This window comes from Maniola hyperantus, unplaced genomic scaffold (genome assembly GCF_902806685.2).
Source record: "Maniola hyperantus unplaced genomic scaffold, iAphHyp1.2, whole genome shotgun sequence".
NCBI lineage: Eukaryota > Metazoa > Arthropoda > Insecta > Lepidoptera > Nymphalidae > Maniola > Maniola hyperantus.
Window position 1 is genome coordinate 89,974 of NW_027189033.1, and position 20,254 is coordinate 110,227.

General features: G+C 31.9%; 2 protein-coding genes and 1 pseudogene across 2 annotated transcripts; 1 reads left to right on the forward strand and 2 right to left on the reverse strand.

The window, feature by feature from the left end:
* Positions 1-1,104: 1,104 nt before the first annotated feature.
* LOC138404682 (uncharacterized) lies at positions 1,105-2,158 on the forward strand. Its single transcript, XM_069509258.1, has one exon. It carries the CDS (start codon positions 1,119-1,121, stop codon positions 2,133-2,135), a length of 1,017 nt encoding a protein of 338 aa, XP_069365359.1. The 5' UTR covers positions 1,105-1,118; the 3' UTR covers positions 2,136-2,158.
* Positions 2,159-13,465: 11,307 nt separating this feature from the next.
* On the reverse strand, positions 13,466-14,292 carry LOC138404684 (NADH-ubiquinone oxidoreductase chain 5-like; the record flags this gene model as incomplete). The annotated part of the gene is given in 2 exon segments (XM_069509259.1): positions 13,466-13,965; positions 13,968-14,292. Coding segments are annotated over 2 exon segments (825 nt in total), but the record flags the coding sequence as incomplete, so codon positions are not given.
* A 75-nt stretch (positions 14,293-14,367) lies between these two features.
* Positions 14,368-15,980, reverse strand: LOC138404690 (NADH-ubiquinone oxidoreductase chain 4-like; annotated as a pseudogene).
* Between the last annotated feature and the right edge of the window lie 4,274 nt (positions 15,981-20,254).

A 20,254-nucleotide genomic window follows, 5' to 3' on the forward strand; every position in this document is an offset into this window, starting at 1 on the left:
TAGCCAGGAGTAACATAAGAAGACAAAAATACTTAAAACTACGAAACCTGATGTCAGATATCCTAAAATTACACTGAATTTACTGTCCTTTTGATCGTTTATAACACTTTCAACAACAGCACTATGTTTCACTGAAAAGGCCATGTATTTCACTTCGTCTAAACTAATTGCTTCCATGTTAACTACACTTGCACCAGATAGAGTCTCATTTGTGTTTAATTGAGGTAGTCTAATAATTGGAATCATCTATATATTATCTGATTCTACGATAATGCGGTGGTGGAGGTGAATTCCATAAATTTCCAGCTCACACGGTTCGTCGATTGTGACCAGGGTAAGTCTGTTAGATAACCTCCATATCTCCATATTAAGTACTTCTATACCTAAGCTATACCTAAGTATTAGAGATAAGTACTAACTCAATATAATTTAATAATATATCTAACTATACCTACTAACCTATAATTGTACCTATCTATAACCTTTAAACCTCACATTAGTAAATAAGCCTATTTTAAAATGTACTCCATTATATTGTAAACAAATCATTATTATGTAAACAAACCAAATCTCGCCCTCGTCCTTTAGACCATTCATTATCCTCTCCAGTTCCAAATCACATATATAACCCAGATATCCCAAAATCCAAACATTCTATTTCAAACTCTGTTCTACACTGTTACTCTGTTTCTTTAAGTATAAGTTCTTTGTTTTAATTATTGTTTAAATATTATTCATCTTTATAGATTAAATTTATTAGTTTTTATTAAGCCCTTTAATTACGTAACAAATTGGCGCAGTTCGGTAGGATAATTGCGTAACAAATTAAATTAATTGTGCAAATTTAAGACGACAAGAACGTGCGTCAAGAGACAATAGCTCAAAACGTACGGTAGCTGCAAGCTTTTAACAAATGTCGCCGAACGCAATGCTCCTCATCTTGATGTTACTGTGGTAAGTGGCTTAATTTGTCTGCTCAATTCCTATTTTTTTCCTTGTGTGTACTATTTTATATCTATTTATCCTATTTCTACATGCCTAAATCCATAAAAAACGAACCATACACCAACTCTCTATATCCCAACTTATCTTAATCGCCGATACACGACACAAACACAATGCCTCTAGAAATTAACACGTTATTAAAACTCATCCCAACATTCGACACCGCAGAATCACAACAAATCTACAGATTTGTCCGGTCTTGTGACTCTGCATTTCTTCTAGCAGACGCCGAGAAGGAACAAATCCTACTCGTCTATGCACTAAATAACATAACGGGTACATGTGCTTCCGATGTCCACTCTAAACAATATACTTCATGGGAAGACCTTAAGTCCTACCTTATTGAGAAATTCTCCAATGTCAAGACGATTTCACATCTCAATTTAGAACTACAGTCGATGTTCCAAAAACCAGCCGAAAGCATAACCGACTTCTTCCACAGAGTCGACTTATGCCGAAGCAAAATAGTTGAAAAACTAAATACCGAAATCAAAGACAATACGTTATTAGGTCGGATGGCAACAACAGAAGAGACCGCCTTAAGCGTCTTCGTTAACGGCATTAGCTCCGAAATAGGTACGATGCTAAGAACGCGAGGTTTCCAAAACCTAACTGTAGCTGGGCGTTTTGCCATAGAAGAAGAAAAAATACGAGCTATGAACACAGCTAGGCAATCCTTATTTAAAAATAACACGAATCAACATAAACCCAGCTTACAACGAACTCAAATCATTCCTAATCCTCGTACAACTTATAATTCATACCCATCAAATACGAAAACCTGTAACTATTGCAAAAATCCAGGTCATCTAATATCTGAATGTCGCAAAAGAGCATATAACAATAACTTGCGCAATAATATCCAGTCGGACTCCCTCATACGAAACACGTTGCCAGCCTCTCTGGCACAAACGCGCCCGTCAACACAACGAGCCTTACCAACCCCTTCGGCACAGACACGCCCACTAATACAACGTGCCCTACCAGCTCCTCCAGCTTATGCAAATAATTTAAACTGCGAAGCGACCAACGAAATGAGCAGCTCGTCGGAAATCGCTTCAGCCTCCTGCTCAATGATCCAAACTCCGACACCGAGTTTGAACCTAGAGAATTTCCAACTCAAATGGTAAGCAGACCTACTCTGCCCAAACAAAGTCTTAGTCGCAGTTTCCAAAATCCAGTCCATCGGGGACACAATATAACTGCCTCTAAGGAAATCAATGACGCATCGCCAGTCTATCGGAGACAATACAAAGATGCATCTACGCAAACCAATCAAGATTCAATATCCTCGAACACTGTATCTGAATTTCAATCAAAATCGGTAACTCACGAACAGGGTAACCAGCCCCAAACCCGCAGTACTGATGTAATTACTAACTCCGAATCTTTCAACAATACTAGATCTGCGAGCTCCGCAAAACCTACTAATTCTAACAAACCTACTATTTCCACCGAATCCAACATACCTACGAGTTCTACTATTCCAACTAACGTTACCAAACCTACCATTTCCACTGATTTCACCAATTTCTCAAAAAATCATGCCAAACCCACTATTCCTACGAAATCCCGTAAATCTACCAAATCACGATACCATTCAAAGCCTAAACCCAAACCTAAACCTAACCCAAAACCTCAGAATACTATTCCTACCGATTCAAACCCTATTCAATCCTACTCCGTATCGCCTCTAAATGACGTACCTCCCGAGAACTTATTACATTGCACATTCCAAATAGAAAATCAACCCGTAATTCTATTAATTGACACTGGTGCAGGAATTTCAATATTGAGACAAGACAAAATAGGTACAGCTCAGCTAAATGACCTAGACAAAGTCTCTATAATAGGCATTTCTAACTCGCAAACATCAACCACCAGTTTTGGCTCAGCTGAAGTTTCTCTAGACAACTTCCCAAAGTTTAAATTTCACGTAGCCAATTTGAACCTTAAAGCGGATGGTATTTTAGGTAACGACTTCATGACACAGTTTAACGCCAATATTTACATGAAATCAAAAACAATGCGCATACGTGATAAAACCTATAAGCTTCACTATCTTAACGAACCCGTCACTAATTACGATCCAAATAAACAATTTCTTGCAAGCCGAACGGAAACCATAATTAGATGTAAAACAAATAACATTGACTCGGGCACAGCCATTATTGAGAAACAAATATTAGCTAATGGCGTCGTTATTCCTAACGCATTAGTAAATGTCACAAACAATTCATTCTATATCACTTGTGTAAATGCTAACAAAAACGACGAGATAATCACTACGCCTATTATTAATGCGGTTCCATTTAATACTAATGACTATAATATTACAAACAACAACACATCCCAAGAACCTATAACGATTAACAACATGAACTCTTTAGACCGTCAAAGCAAAGTTATGCAGTTAGTAAGAAAAGAACATCTAAATTCCGAAGAATCAGAATCTTTAAACAAAATAGTTTCCGAATTTTCAGACATATTCTTTATTGAAGGCGACTCTCTCACATTCAGCAACCACACGAAACATCGAATACCTACAACCTCTGACAAGCCCATTCATACTAAGACTTACAGATTCCCACAAGTTCACGAAAACGAAGTTAAGACTCAAGTCCAGAAAATGTTAGACCAAGATATTATTCAACCTAGTTCATCCCCTTGGAGTAGCCCAATCTGGGTAGTTCCTAAAAAACTTGACGCTTCTGGAAAACAAAAATGGCGTTTAGTCATAGACTACCGCAAACTAAACGACGTAACTGTAGGTGACAGCTATCCACTTCCTAACATCACTGACATTCTAGACAAATTAGGACACTCTCAATACTTTACTACCTTAGATCTTGCCTCAGGATTCCATCAACTCGAAGTCGAACCCGAAGACATTCCTAAAACAGCATTTAATACACCCTATGGTCATTACGAGTACAAAAGGATGCCTTTTGGACTTAAGAATGCTCCTGCCACCTTCCAACGTGTAATGGATTCCGTACTCTGCGGATTACAAGGTGAAAGATGCTTTGTATACCTAGATGACATTGTTGTTTTTGCATCAAGTCTACAAGAACACGAACAAAAACTTTGTGAAGTATTTTCTAGACTCCAAAAATACGAACTCAAAGTCCAACCTGACAAATGCGAATTCTTAAGACGTGAAGTAGCGTACCTAGGTCACATTATTTCTAGCGAAGGCGTAAAACCCAATCCAGACAAAATTCAAGCAGTCAAAGATTTTCCAGTTCCAAAATGCTGCAAAGATATAAAAGCATTTCTAGGTCTTACAGGCTATTACCGACGATTCATCTCGAATTTTAGCAAAATAACTAAACCACTTACTAGTCTTCTCAAAAAGGACACACCTTTTATTTGGGGCGAAACCCAACAAAAAGCATTCGAAGAGTGTAAAAACTTACTAATTAATCCACCTATCCTGCAATATCCTGACTTTACAAAAGAATTTGTTTTAACCACTGATGCTTCAATACACGCCATCGGCGCAGTTCTATCTCAAGGACCAATAGGCAAGGATCTACCTATAGCTTATGCATCTCGCACACTTAATAAAGCCGAATCAAATTATTCCACTACAGAGCGCGAATTATTGGCAATTGTTTGGGCCGTCAAACATTTCCGTCCTTATCTATTCGGTAGAAAATTCAAAATTGTGACTGACCATAAACCACTTACATGGTTATTTTCTATAAAAGACCCAGGTAGTCGTCTCGTTAGATGGAGACTAAAACTAGAAGAATTTGACTACGAAGTTATTTATAAAGCAGGTAAAAGTAACACAAACGCCGATGCGCTTTCACGACCCCCTGTCATGAACACTAATGTTGTAGACCCAACACTCGACGATAACGACATTCCAAATTCCACTCAAAATCCAAAACCTACTGAAGTATTCTCAGAAGATTATCTCCAAATCAATTACTCTCATTTTTTTGAAAACTCCACTTATAGCTTCGACACTCCAAATCTCCATATTTCTCCAGACAATCTCTTAGACGACAGACATAAAGACATATTTATTCCCATTTCATGCGAACTGTCAGATAAGAACGACCTTTTTAACACTGCAATCTCAACATGTCCTCAAGTAGATCCATATTTAGAAAAACCCAAAACACTTTACAATGTCGATTTAGTGGTTTCAAATAACAAACAAAATATGTTTTTCGGTTGTACAAGGCCAACACATTTCGACTCATGGGATTCTGAAAGTTATTTCAAAACTCTTCTAAGTTGTTTACAACAACATAATTGCAAATCACTTTTCGTCCCAGATCTCAAAAATTACCCAACATGTAAATTACAAGGCAACGAACAACTACACATCACCGCATACTTAGCTGACTCCTATGACTGCGAAATTACGATTTGTGAAAATAAGGTTAAACATCCAAATCCAGAAGAAATCCCTGAAATTCTAAAAACATTTCACGATGACCGTTTATCAGGACACAGAGGAATAGTAGAAACAACACGTAAAATCAGATCCGAATATTTTTGGAATGGTATGACTGATACTATAAAAGACTATGTTAATAACTGTATGACATGCCAACGTGGTAAAATACAAAGAAAAACATACAAAGCTCCCATGGTTATAACAACCTCTTCTACAGAACCATTCGAACGAGTTACCATCGATTTAGTTTCTTACTCTGACATTACAGGTGACTCTAACAAATACATACTGACCTTACAAGACGACTTAACTAGATTCGTCCAAGCTTATCCCATTCCCGATAAACAAGCAATCACTGTCGCTAAATCCCTTCTAACCTTCTGCCAACATTATGGCATCCCAAAACGTTTTCATTCAGACCAAGGTGGTGAATTTGTCAATAATATCCTGAAACAGCTAATGAAATTATTAGGCTCACAACACACGTTCAGCACAGCATATCATCCACAAACAAACGGCGCATTAGAACGATTCCATGCAGTACTCAGAGACCATATACGCATGTACTCTACAAAAAGGTCCCACAATTGGGATCAAATCGTACCACTTGCAATAATGTGCCATAATACCTCACTGAATCAGTCGACAGGCTTCACACCTCATGAACTCCTATTCGGATATAAACCTCGTTTGCTTTATACCCTTAAAGACTCGCGCGAGTACACAACAAGTGACTACCTTAACGACCTTAACGAACGTCTTAAAATATCTCGTGACATAGCTCAAAGAAACCTTAACAGCATGAAAGATAGAGCTAAAATACGCTATGACAATAACATCAAAAACATAGCTGATTTTCAATTAGGCGATAAAGTTATGCTCCGCGTACCTAATCCTAATAATCTAGATAGCAAATGGGAAGGACCATACGAAATTGCAAGAAAAGGGTTCAACGAAAATTACATTATAAGGAAATCTGGTAGAAACCAATTAGTTCACGGCAATCGCTTAAGACCTTTACAGGATTGCAATGATCAACTTGATACCTAGTTTTAATTTATATATTAGATAGTTTTAGATAGATTTATACATAACATAGTTTATACAATTAAAATAATATTATTTTACAAATTTCTATTTACAAATTATACAATTTTACCAAATCTTTTATACTTCTAAACTCTCTAATTCAAAAAAATAAAATAATTTCTAAGTCGTATAAAAGAATAATGTTTTTCAGGTCGTATCATTTGGTGATGGCCAATCCTATCCCACGAAATCAACCAAATAATGAAACACGACATTTCAATACCAAATTCGCTGAAATCATGAATACCCATACTTCAGTTTTACAATTTTATCTTTACTTAAATTTATTCTTATACAAACTCTACATCTTTGTGAAAAACTTCTATATCAATAAATTTAAAAATTCATACACTCCTAACGTTTTATGCTAAATTATATTCTATATTATAAATGAATTCTAAACTTGTAATCACAAATTAATACTTCTATTTGAACTTCGATTAAAACTATTTTAAGAATTTTGTACGACAAATACCTAAGTATTCTATTTGCGAATATTTAGATCAAACTAATGAAATCATTTTTAACTCATTATAATTAAAACGAATATCGACTATATCTTCTAAATCCTAAAATTTACAATTGGCCCAAAAATAGTTTTAGATGTTATTACAACAAGCATATTGTCTATTGAATCGAGCACAATCTGCCTATCTATTATTTTACCGTATCCATCAAAAACTTTTTATTATAATCACATGAAAAGCTTCATCAATATAATTGCTTCAAAAATACATAACACTTTACACAATACTACAACTTTATAGAATCTATAACTCTAATATTATACACAAATCTCTTTAAGTTAATTTAGGTTTTACAATTTTATTCAAATTAATTTATATTATCATAATATAACATTATATTCCATTCCTTTTAATCATTCCAATTCCTCTTTTATTCTACTTTCCTTTCTTTGAGCAAACATAACTTGCCACTTCTACGACACGGCAACGCTGCGTGTCTACAAGCTTCCGGAAAGATGCAAGATCGTCGTACTTACCTGAAAGAAGATTCTACAAGCAACAAAAAGAACTACCAATAAATTGCCAATTAAAATATTCTCAACAAATAGCAACACTTTTAAAACGCTTAAAAATAACCGATGGATATTTTCACTAAAATTTTAATTGAACATCAAAAGATCTCTGAAGACTCTAAAATCATTTCATCGAAACAAGATGCAGATTCTACGCAACATTTGTGACATTGAATGCAGAACAAGACACATACCACTGAATTCGCTGTACATCATCAAGGATCAAATCAAAGTACAAAAACAACTTCTAAAGGAGTATCAAAACTCCTTCAATCATAGTGATTCCAATACCAAATACTCTTTTGCCACTATGGCACTGGGCACATCTATGCTCATTTTCCTAATATAATATAAATGTTGTCCCTGGCGCCGCTTCTGCCTTCGAAACCAAAACCAACCAGATCGAGATCTGCAATCCAGAGGTTGCATTCAAATTTTCAACAACTGTTTCGACAACTCTCGTCAGCATCAAACTATCCCAATGGCCACGATCATCACGAATGCAGTTTCCAAAGACGAAGAAGAAGAAGAAGACCTACCAACAACTAACCCAAGATCGCGCACTCCAAAGGCCCGATCTTTATTCTAAGAGGGGAGGTGTTAGATAACCTCCATATCTCCATATTAAGTACTTCTATACCTAAGCTATACCTAAGTATTAGAGATAAGTACTAACTCAATATAATTTAATAATATATCTAACTATACCTACTAACCTATAATTGTACCTATCTATAACCTTTAAACCTCACATTAGTAAATAAGCCTATTTTAAAATGTACTCCATTATATTGTAAACAAATCATTATTATGTAAACAAACCAAATCTCGCCCTCGTCCTTTAGACCATTCATTATCCTCTCCAGTTCCAAATCACATATATAACCCAGATATCCCAAAATCCAAACATTCTATTTCAAACTCTGTTCTACACTGTTACTCTGTTTCTTTAAGTATAAGTTCTTTGTTTTAATTATTGTTTAAATATTATTCATCTTTATAAATTAAATTTATTAGTTTTTATTAAGCCCTTTAATTACGTAACAAGTCCATAATGATATAACGCTCGGTTATCTGCAGTGCAAGGAACTGATTGCCGGTAGAAAATTCTTGACATGATTTAGCAAGCGGTAAGTACATACTTTATTCCTTTCGCCAAAAGGTAAGGATATTTGGGAATGATAGCTAGGGTTCTCGAGTTAGAAATTACTTTTAAATGATACATAGAGTAATTCTGTAGAGTTCACAATTGATTAATGTAAAATAGAGATTTTGCTTAACGCTAATGCTGTTACAATTTCACTTAAACTAACAAAAATAGTACGAGAAATACTTCTAAATATACTAAATAATCCTGTAAAAAGTTACAAAAATCCAATTGTTTTGCTTAGCAGCTGATTACATTAATAAAATGATCAAACATTTTAGAGACAATCAAGTCAGTTTCTTTTATATTAAGTTTTTAGATGAAAAGCCTGTGACTGCATCACCACTAGCAGGACATAGCAGAACCTGTGGAGGATGTTTAATGTTTTTAATGGAGGTTTTGGATTTCCTTTCTCCTACTTTTATTGGTAAAATATTTCCTTCAGAACGACATATAACTTTTGCTTTGATATATCTAGGTTTATCTTTACTTTTACGCCTATTAACATCCTTTGCAAAAACAATGTTTCCTTCAGAAAACTCAATATTAGCTTCGTCACGTTTCTTTTTCCTAACCTTTTTCTTTATTCCCTCAATGCTAAAAAGATCAATGAATAATTCCTGAAACGGGGCATTCTGGGTTTTCGTTAGCTGTAAAACAGGTTTTCTGTTTATGACCTCATTCAGAATCGGTATCCCAGTTAAATCTGGATTTATAGCTAAATTAATTGTATCTGTTTTAGCGTTTAAACTACCGTGAGTGATTTCCATTATAAATACTATCTGTCCCGGCTTACTCACGTGTGTAGTCGACGTTAGCCCGACTAGTTTCCGCTTTTTGACGCTAAGACAAGGGCATCAGTCGTGGGACGGGACACCATTAGCTCCGCGTGCCTGGATTTCGGTGACAGTTCCAGTGATGAAGAACAGCAAGAACTGTCGGGAGACGATCGGCAGCTGTCTCCCCCCCCACCCCAGCCACCCTCACAACGGGCTCTACGGGCAGCGGCACGTGTGTCCCGCAGTCAAAACCGCAGCGCGTGCGCGGACGGACTCCCTTGAAAAAGGACCCCGGATGGGTTCGAAACTAGTCGGGCTAACGTCGACTACACACGTGAGTAAGCCGGGACAGATAGTATTTATAATTGTATCTGTTTTACTAGATTCTGGTCGTACTGGGAAATCATTTACGTTTTTACCATTAAATTCTATGGAACTAGCGGTTGTTGTTCGGTTCAAATCTAACGTAGTTACTGTAGATGAATCTTTGCTACTCAAATTTTGATCTACGTTAACTTTTAGTGACAAATTTTCTTCGCTTGAATTTAGAGCAATAATTTTAATTGTAGACAGAGCATCAGCATCGCCTGATTTTTGATCGATGGGTAACTTATCTTGCTGTTCTGACCTTGCAGGTATATTAATCGTATAATTTAAATTGTCGTTTATAATTGGAATACAAGTAGTGCTAGTTTTCAATAACTGGTCTTTCAAATCTATGATTGCGCCTAATTGTTGTAAAAGATCATTACCAATAAGTCCGTCATAACGGTTGTCTACGTCATATAAGTAGAACTTATGCCAATTTTCATTTCTGAAACTAGGTAAGAGAGGAATTTCTATCACTTCGTCATGCCTACTAGAAGCATGAGTGCTAACTACCTGAAATTGTTCTTTTCTAATAGAGTCACTAAAATACTCATGAGCTTTTCGAGGACTGAGAAAAGATCTCATACTGCCTGTATCAATCATCATTTTTGCGTCTATTTCTTCCAAATAAATATAGGGAAGTTTAAATTGGGGTCACAATTTAATTCTATGACTTCTTGTTTATTTGCAGAGGCTGTTTTCTGAAAATCCGGAATTGGGGTTTCAATATCATTTAGTGGTACTGATTTATGATAAGATACGTTAGAGTTAGAATTCTCTGTTTGATTTATGTCAACGTTATAACCGTAGTTAATGTCATTTGAAGAGTCATTGTCATACTTATAATGATCGTCATAGCTCGGAAAGCTGTCCTCATCGTTAGTCAAAGTTAATTCGTTCAACTGAAAATTTTGTTGCATTTTCGGCTGTGCTGTTCTCATAGATACGTCATTAGTTGGTTGTTGGGATTGTGGTGTTTTATACTCAAATTGTTGCGGGGGTTTGTACCCAAATTGTTGTGGTGGTTTGTACCCGAATTTTTGCTGGGGTTGTGGTGGTTTATACCCAAATTGTTGTGTGGGTCTGTACCCAAGCTATGGTAGAGGCCTGTACCCAAATTGTGGTGGAGGCCTGTACCCAAATTGTTGTGGGGGCATGTACCCAAATTTATGTGGGGGCCTAATCCCTAACTGTTGTGGCTGAAAACCTAAATGAGGTCTATGACCGAACGCTAGGTTTGATGGTTAACCTTGACCCTGCAATTGAGGCATCTTCATTTGTGGGTTATTAAAATTAATTGGCCTTGAACTCGGACTCATTATTGGGTTATTACCATGCACACGATTACGCGTCTTATATTGCTCTAAAAAGTTTACTTCCTCGAGTACGATACTTAAAGCCGCCTCTAAAGTAGTGGGTGCCTTCAGCCTAACAATACGCACCATATTTTCGGGAAGATTATACAGAAACACGTTAAGAGCTGTGTTATTATATATAACTGCCTTAGAATGTTTTAATTCCAAATCATCGCTCGAATTTACCTTCGACATTAATAACGAACGAACACTTTGGATTCTATTGCAAAAATCAAGAAAACTTTCACCTGGATTAATTTTTAAAGATTCTAACTCGATATTAATGCACGCTTCACTGCGAGGGTCTCCAAAATGTTGGATTAACAAAGCTTTTAATGCGGACCATGTAACGATGTCCTCTCGTTCGGACAGGAGCGCAGCTGCATCGTCTTTTAATCTACTCGTTAAAACATTAAAAATGTAAAAATTTTGTTCATCATTTCTTTGAAACCGATCAATCACGTACTGACATTTTCGCAAATAAAGATTTAACTGTCTTTTATCACCACCATACAAGGGAATTAATTGCACGATTTCCTTCGGTACAGACAAGATGGACGGGGTTGCCATGATAATAGTAATGAAATGAGGATGCAACTGGCTTTCTTTAAAAAAACTTTAACTTAACACAATAGACACACACGCACCCTTAACACAGTAGACACACATGCGCCCTTAACAAAATAGACACACATGGGCCCTTAACACAATAAAAGCGTAATGTAAGAATAAAAAAATTGGAATTAGAAATAAGATTTGTATAAGTTACAAATTAATAAAGTAAAAAGTACATTACCGTTAAAACTTATATATTTTTGTAAATAGGTAATACAACTTGAAATTAAAATAATTTCATTTTAATTTCTAATATTAATTTATTTGCAAATAATTTTTTGATTATAATAAAACTTAAATTAAAATAAATTCATTTTAATTTATAATTCATACTTAATATCTTTGCAACAATTATAAAATATATTTTATTTTAATAGTCTCTATATTTGTAGGACAAAGGATTGGCGAAAGGATAACTCACCGAACTGCCTTCTCTATTCCCATACTTGGCCCCTTTTTCACACTCGTCACAAAAGAAAATTTATTTGTTTTGGTTCTACGAATTTTCCTTTACGATTTTAAGTCGGAAAATCCTACCGGCTGCGCCACTTTTGATTACGGGAGCTTTTAGGGTTTTCCCTGAGATTTTCATCAGGGAAAATGATTAATTATATATCATTATATTAGAGGCCAAGCGAGGCCTTATTTCCGTGGTTATTATTAAGCAAGAATTTATTATTATTAACAAACTAAATCTGAAACCAAGTGAGGCCTGGTTTTTGCGGTTGCTAAGTAAGAACTATTAATAAAGAAGTCCTATTGTTTTAAATTAACGCTCGCCCATCCTGTAGTCTATACTCGAAGTTTTCAAGACACGCCCAGCGTAGAAGACCTTGATTGGACTCCTACAGCGCTTTGCAGTCAGTTAGGTACCTATTACCGTGAACTTACGCCCATGAATCCAAAGTGTTGAAGAACCTCAGGTACAGCAGATTTTCAGCGTTAGTAATCACATGCATCGACCATTGTCGACTTTGAATTAGTCGAAGTCCGGAAGCTGCGCTTCCGACATGGATGTGAAATTCAATAGCTTATCTTTTTAGTTTTAATATTTTAAACGCTGGTAAGGGGTTGAAATAATTTCTTTTTAATCAAGTTAGAGAAGAGCAATAAATATTAGGAAATATCTGGCCTAGGAAATAATGAGGTATCAAACAAAAGGGCCGTAAGTGCTTCAATCTTTTGGAACTAAAGGCATTAAATTATCCATCTAATGAACTACCACGATATTTTAATAGTGATCAGAGGAAAGATAACCATTGGTACTAAGTAAAACAAATCCATCATAAACTAACGATTTTTCATTTCTAAACGATTTAGTGAGATAACTTTTAGTTGTAGTAATATAATCGCACACACACTCACGTACTCCCACGTTACCGTCCGAGTCGTAAAAAGGCAGGAAGACTCGGTTATCTTCACTTTGTCACCTAGTTGGCGCATGTCTGGAACGGCGGTGGTGGCAGGACAGCAGGGTTACTCGTATTCTGCATGATTCGCGCAGGCGTTCTCCGACCATGCGCACCACCAGGTAGTACCTCAGGATTCACTTCGTTAAAGCCAGGATCTGTAACATACTGAGCGGCAGAAAGGGATCGCTGGAGCGATCCCACTTCTGATATCGGAAAAACGGTCTTGTTTTTATTTTTTTTAAAAGGTCAGAACCGTTGATCTCACGTGGATCACCAGTTCTGCCGTCACTATAATACCAGCTATAAATATTGTTAAACCTGACAATAATAATAATATTTTAATAAATATTGTATTTACTAATAAATTTCTAAATCGAATCAATAAATAAATACCAGCAGTTACTAATGTTGAAGAATGAACTAAAGCAGAAACAGGAGTTGGAGCAGCTATAGCTGCAGGCAATCATGAACTAAATGGAATTTGAGCATTTTTAGTTATAGCAGCTAAAATAATTATAACCCCAATAATTTTTATTGAATAATCATTATTTATAAAATCTAAATAAAAAATATAATTTCAACTTCCATAATTCACTATTCAAGCAATTACTATTAAAATTATAATATCCCCAATTCGATTTGATAAAACAGTTAATATTCCAGCATTATAAGACTTTATATTTTGATAATAAATAACTAAACAATAAGAAACTAAACCTAATCCATCTCAACCTAAATAATTCTAATAATATTAGGACTAATAATCAAAAGAATTATTGAAAATACAAATAATAAAACTAAAATAATAAAACGATTTAAATTTAATTCTGATCTTATATAACTTTTACTATATATAAAAACAGAAGAAGAAATTAAAGATACAAATATTATAAAAGTTAAAGAAATTGGATCTAATAAAATAGATATTACTAAATTTATTGAATTAAAAGAAATAATTTCTCACTCTAAAAATAATACCATCTCATTTATAATAAAATAAATTGACATAAAAAAATTAATTAATATTAAAAAAAATGAAAAAAAATCTAATAAAACATAAAGAATATTTATTAATGATTTAAAATGAATATACTCATATTTTTGACTCCACACATCAATATTTTTTTTAAATTATTTAAATAAAATCAAAGTATTCTATAATCAATTTTTATTACTAAAATATTTAAAGGAAGTCAATGTAATATTAATATCAAATATTCCCGAAAAACTCCTGTATAAAATCTATAAATTCCAATATTATATTTCCCATGTTGTGTATAAGAATATAAATATAATCTATACCCGGCGCTAAAAAAAGAAGTTAATATTAATATAATTATAGTTAATCAAGATCAACTAATTAAACTATTAATTAATCTAATTTCACCTACTAAATAAAATGATGGAGGAGCTGCTATATTTGAGGATAATATTAAAAATCATCATAATCTTAAAGAAGGTATAAAATTTATTAACCCCCGATTAAGAAATAAACTTCGACTATTCAATCGTTCATAATTAATATTTGATAAACAAAATATTCCAGATGAACATAATCCATGACTAATTATTAAAACATACGAACCAATAAATCCTCAATAATTTATAGTTATAATCCCTCCAATAACAATTCTTATATGACATACAGATGAATAAGCAATTAAAGATTTTATATCAATTTGACAAAAACATTTTAAACTAATATAAAATCCTCCAATTAATCTAATAACCACCCAAATAAAATTTATTTTTAACCCAACTTTCTGTAAAATAATTATAATCCGTAAAAGTCCTTACCCCCCTAGCTTTAATATAATAGCTGCTAAAATTATTGAACCAGAAATAGGGGCTTCAACATGAGCCTTAGGTAATCATAAATGAACAAAATATATTGGTATTTTTACTAAAAAGCTAAAATTATTCTAATGTATAAAAAAATATATCTATAATTATAAAATTTTAAAAAATATATTATTATTCTATTTATATTTCTATAAATATAAAAAATCCCTAATAATAAAGGTAAAGAAGCAAATAAAGTATAAAATAATAAATATAACCCTGCTTGAATTCGTTCAGGTTGATAACCTCACCCAATAATTAATATTAAAGTTGGAATTAATCTAGCCTCAAAAAATAAATAAAATAAAAATAAATTTATTACTCTAAAAGTTAAATATAATATTATTATCAATATAATAATATTTATTAAAAAAAAATTATCATAAAATTTATTTTTTAATAATCTTTCTCTAGCTATGATTATTAAAAATCTAATTCAAATTCTTAATAAAATTAACCCATAAGAAATTATATCACATCCTATCATATATCTTAAATTACTAAAATTATTAATATTAATAGACATATTTATAAATAAAAAAGCAATTATTACCATTATATTTTGAACCATTCAAAATATATATTTTTTTAAACATAAAGGCATTATAAATATTATTATTATTAAAAATTTTATCATTAAATTAAATTAAATCTTTGAAAATAATCATTACCATGAGTTCGAATTATGGAAACTAAAATTGATAATCCTAAAGCTCCTTCACATACTGAAAATACTAAAAAAACTATTAGTATATATATATTATAATCAACCTTTCTTAAATATAACATTAAAGAAAAAAAAATTCTTAAAACAATAAACTCTAATCTTATTAAAACAATTAATAAATGTTTATGTTTTCTTACAAAAATTATATTCCCAAATAAAAATATAATAAATACTATTATTCATATATGTAGGCTCGCCGCCATTTAATTGTAAACACTTTGCTCATTGAACATCGCGTCATCGTCCCCACCGTCACCGAGATTATAAAATGAGATACGCAGTGTGTCACGAGACATTATTCGTGTGGCTCTTGCCGGGGGCACTTCTCAGTAGACACTATGTGTGTCGTACTGTAGGTTATTATAATTGTTGTTGTGACCTAATGTGGTTTAAGACGTAAGGTTACAGTACTAGGTTGTGAAAGGTGCTGTGAAAGTGTGTGTGACTGTGTAGTGTGTGTTCACTAGCTGTGTATCGGTAAGTCCTTCTTGTATCGTTCCAATTTGTATTAGACAAACGTGATTGTTGTAGTTGAGGTTAATTGAACTAAGTGTGGTGTGCTAGGTTAGCTGGTTGGTCTGGGGCCGGTATGGGGATGGTTGGAGCCGGTCGCTAGGTAGGGACTTAGCTGGTGTTAGTTAGCATTGCCTAGTCTCATAAGAGACATTGTTATCATGACTCATTATTGACGGTAGGTTAATAGTTGAGGGTAGTCTGTGATATCTCTCGTAGTGTGCAGGAATGATGTTGGTATGCCCATGAAGGCTCGGTTAATCTAAAGGTAACAATCCTGACATATCTGGTTAACCATTACCTAAGGTTACTTTTAGTGGTTTAGTCTTCAATCTCGATCATAATAACATACTTCTGGTGCTGACGAGCCTACATATATTAAATATTATCATTTGTTTTTATAATTTAATTAAAATATTGGTCTTGTAAATCAAAAATAAGAATTTTCTTTAAAAACTTCAAAGAAAAAGAATTTCTTTATCTATAATCTCCAAAATTATAATTTTTATTAAACTATTCTTTGATATTACAAAAATATTCTTATCTTTTATAGTAATTTTTTTATCTATTTTTATATTTTTTATTAATCATCCTATTTCAATAGGATTAGTAATTTTAATACAAACCTCAAGTATTGCATCTAATGAATTATTAAATTTTTTTTTTTAAATAAATTTATTTTCTCCACCCCAATCATAATTTTTACTTTTATTATTATCATTACAAAAAATAATTTAAATTGACTAAATTTTTCCTTTAATGAAGATATAAATAATTTTATTAATACATTTTTATTCACTTATAATGAAAATAATATTAATTTATTTAAATTATATAATGAACAAACCTATTTATTAATAATTATAATAATTATTTATTTATTTATTACTATAATTGCAGTAGTAAAAATCACAAATATTTTTTTTGGGCCACTTCGTTCTTTTAACTAATGATAAATTTTTATAAGCCTATTCGAAAAACTCACCCCATTATTAAAATTATTAACGGATCATTAATTGATTTACCTTCTCCCTCTAATATTTCTAGATGATGAAATTTTGGATCCTTACTAGCTTTGTGCTTGATAATTCAAATTATTACAGGACTATTCTTAACTATATATTACACAGCTAATATTGAAACAGCATTCTTCAGAGTTAATTATATTTGCCGAAATGTAAATTATGGTTGATTAATTCGAACTTTACATGCTAATGGAGCATCTTTTTTTTTTATTTGTATTTATTTTCATATTGGTCGAGGAATTTATTATGAATCCTTTAATTTTTTTTATACTTGAATAATTGGAGTAGTTATTTTATTTTTATTAATAGCAACAGCTTTTATAGGTTATGTTCTCCCCTGAGGACAAATATCTTTTTGAGGAGCTACAGTTATTACTAATCTCCTCTCAGCTATTCCATATTTAGGAACTCTATTAGTTAATTGAATTTGAGGAGGGTTTGCAGTTGATAATGCAACCCTTACTCGATTTTATACCTTTCACTTTTTATTACCTTTTATTATTCTTATAATAACAATTATTCATTTATTATTTCTTCATCAAACAGGATCTAATAATCCATTAGGTATTAATAGAAACTTAGATAAAATTCCCTTTCATCCCTTTTTTACATTCAAAGATTTAATTGGATTTATTATTTTAACTATGATATTAACCCTTTTAACCTTAACTAATCCTTATTTACTTGGAGATCCAGATAATTTTATCCCAGCTAATCCTTTAGTTACCCCAATTCATATTCAACCTGAATGATATTTCCTTTTTGCATATGATATTCTACGTTCTATCCCAAATAAATTAGGAGGTGTAATTGCTTTTGTAGTATCAATTTTAATTTTAATTATTCTTCCTTTCACCTTCAATAAAAAAATTCAAGGAATTCAATTTTACCCCCTTAATCAAATTTTATTTTGATTCTTAATTACAACAATTATTCTTTTAACCTGAATTGGAGCTCGTCCTGTTGAAAATTTATATGTTATTACAAGTCAACTATTAACAATATTTTATTTTTCTTATTTTATTATCAATCCTATTTTAAATAAAATTTGAGATAATTTAATTTTCAAATTTTAATTTATTAATTAATTTATTAATTAATGAGCTTGTAAAAGCATTTGTTTTGAAAACTTAAGAAAGAATTATTTATTCTATTAATTTATACTAAATTTATTTTATAATTTATTATTATTATTAATCCAATAAAAAATAATAAATAAGTTAAAGATACAGGTAAATATCTTTTTCAACATAAATAGGCATTATAAATATTATTATTATTAAAAAATTTATCATTAAATTAAATTAAATCTTTGAAAATAATCATTACCAAGGTATGAGCCCAAAAGCTTTATTTGGCTTATTTTTAATTATTATATTTTATATTTATAATAAAAAATATTAAAAATGGTCTTAATAATAAATAAATATTTAATCAAATATATTAAATATTTATATATATATTTAATGTATATATATATATATATATATATATATATATATATTTATATTAAAAATTTAATTTATTATTTATTTAATTATAATTATATATAATTTAATTAATTTATATATTAATAATTTATAAATTTTTGGACTAATAAAAATTAATTAAATAATATTTATCATTTAAAATGACCTGTATTCTGATTATCATGAAATATATATTTAATATTGTTATTATGAAAAAAAATGAGAGAAAATAATAAAAATTTATTAATTTCTATTATACATTTAATATAAAAAAAAAATCTATGTGGAAAATTTTATAAATAAATAAAATAATTATATTTTTTGTAGTTTATTATAAATTTACTTTACATATAAATTTTAGTATAAAATTTTAATTATTTTAATATTAATTAATAATGAGATTATAGTTATTAAAATTAAAAATTTAAGAAATTAAGATTTAGTAATATAAAAATTAATAACTAATTTTGTGCCAGCAGTTGCGGTTATACAAAAATTAAATTAAATTATTTCAGTAAATAATAAATAATATATTTAATTAAAATAAATATTAAATTATTAAGTGAAATTTTAATTTGATTAAATTTTAATTTAATTTTATGATTTAATAAATTTAATAAATAAACTAGGATTAGATACCCTATTATTAAAAATTTAATTTATAAAACTAAAATAGTAAATAAAAAATATTGAAACTTAAATAATATGGCGGTATTTTAGTTCATTTAGAGGAATGTATAATCTGCTAAGACATTTTTAAGTTCATAATCAGGTATATAAGTTTAGTTTTCATGATCAAACACAGATGGCGCTGATTTCCTGTATGTCGCGCTAAAGTTCATAGTGTAAGGAACCATATTATGTCGAAGCAAGTATAAATTGTTGTTGTTCTAAGTTTGCAGTGCTCAGTAAATAAACAACCATAATACCAGTGACCTGAAGTATTATTTTACTGTGCACATTATAAGTTGTGGCGTGTACAAAATGTTCCTGCGATCCGGATATATCGGATTATAGGGTTGGTGGTTTGTACAACCTAGTCGGCATCGACGTGGTGGCGGATTGTCATCGATGGTGTCAACCCTGGAGATTGGAGCCAGGGGTTTCAGCCTGAAGAGTGAAGATAAAGACCAGGCTGTGACGTCAGCGGCCAGTGGTGGAGCGAGAGGGCAGATCAACCGAGGACGTCACGAGGACCCGATGACAACACGGGCCGACCAGGTGCGAAGTTGGTGCGGAATATAGTGAGTGAAGTGTGCCGTGATAAATTGTGAGTACTTTATTAATTATTCATTTGTCAAGCTAATTTGGACCTTCAGTCAAAGAAATAAATTCGAGCAAAATTGGACCTTAAGTCAAAGAAGCAATTAACTTTAACAAATTAAAGCTAGTGCATGGACATAGACTAATTCTCGAAGAAAAGTGAAGTGACGGGGAATCCATGCCCAAAT

What these genes read in the sequence shown, in the direction of transcription:
- LOC138404682 (XM_069509258.1), top strand. Translation starts at nt 1,119, where the DNA reads ATGCCTCTAGAAATTAACACGTTATTAAAACTCATCCCAACATTCGAC.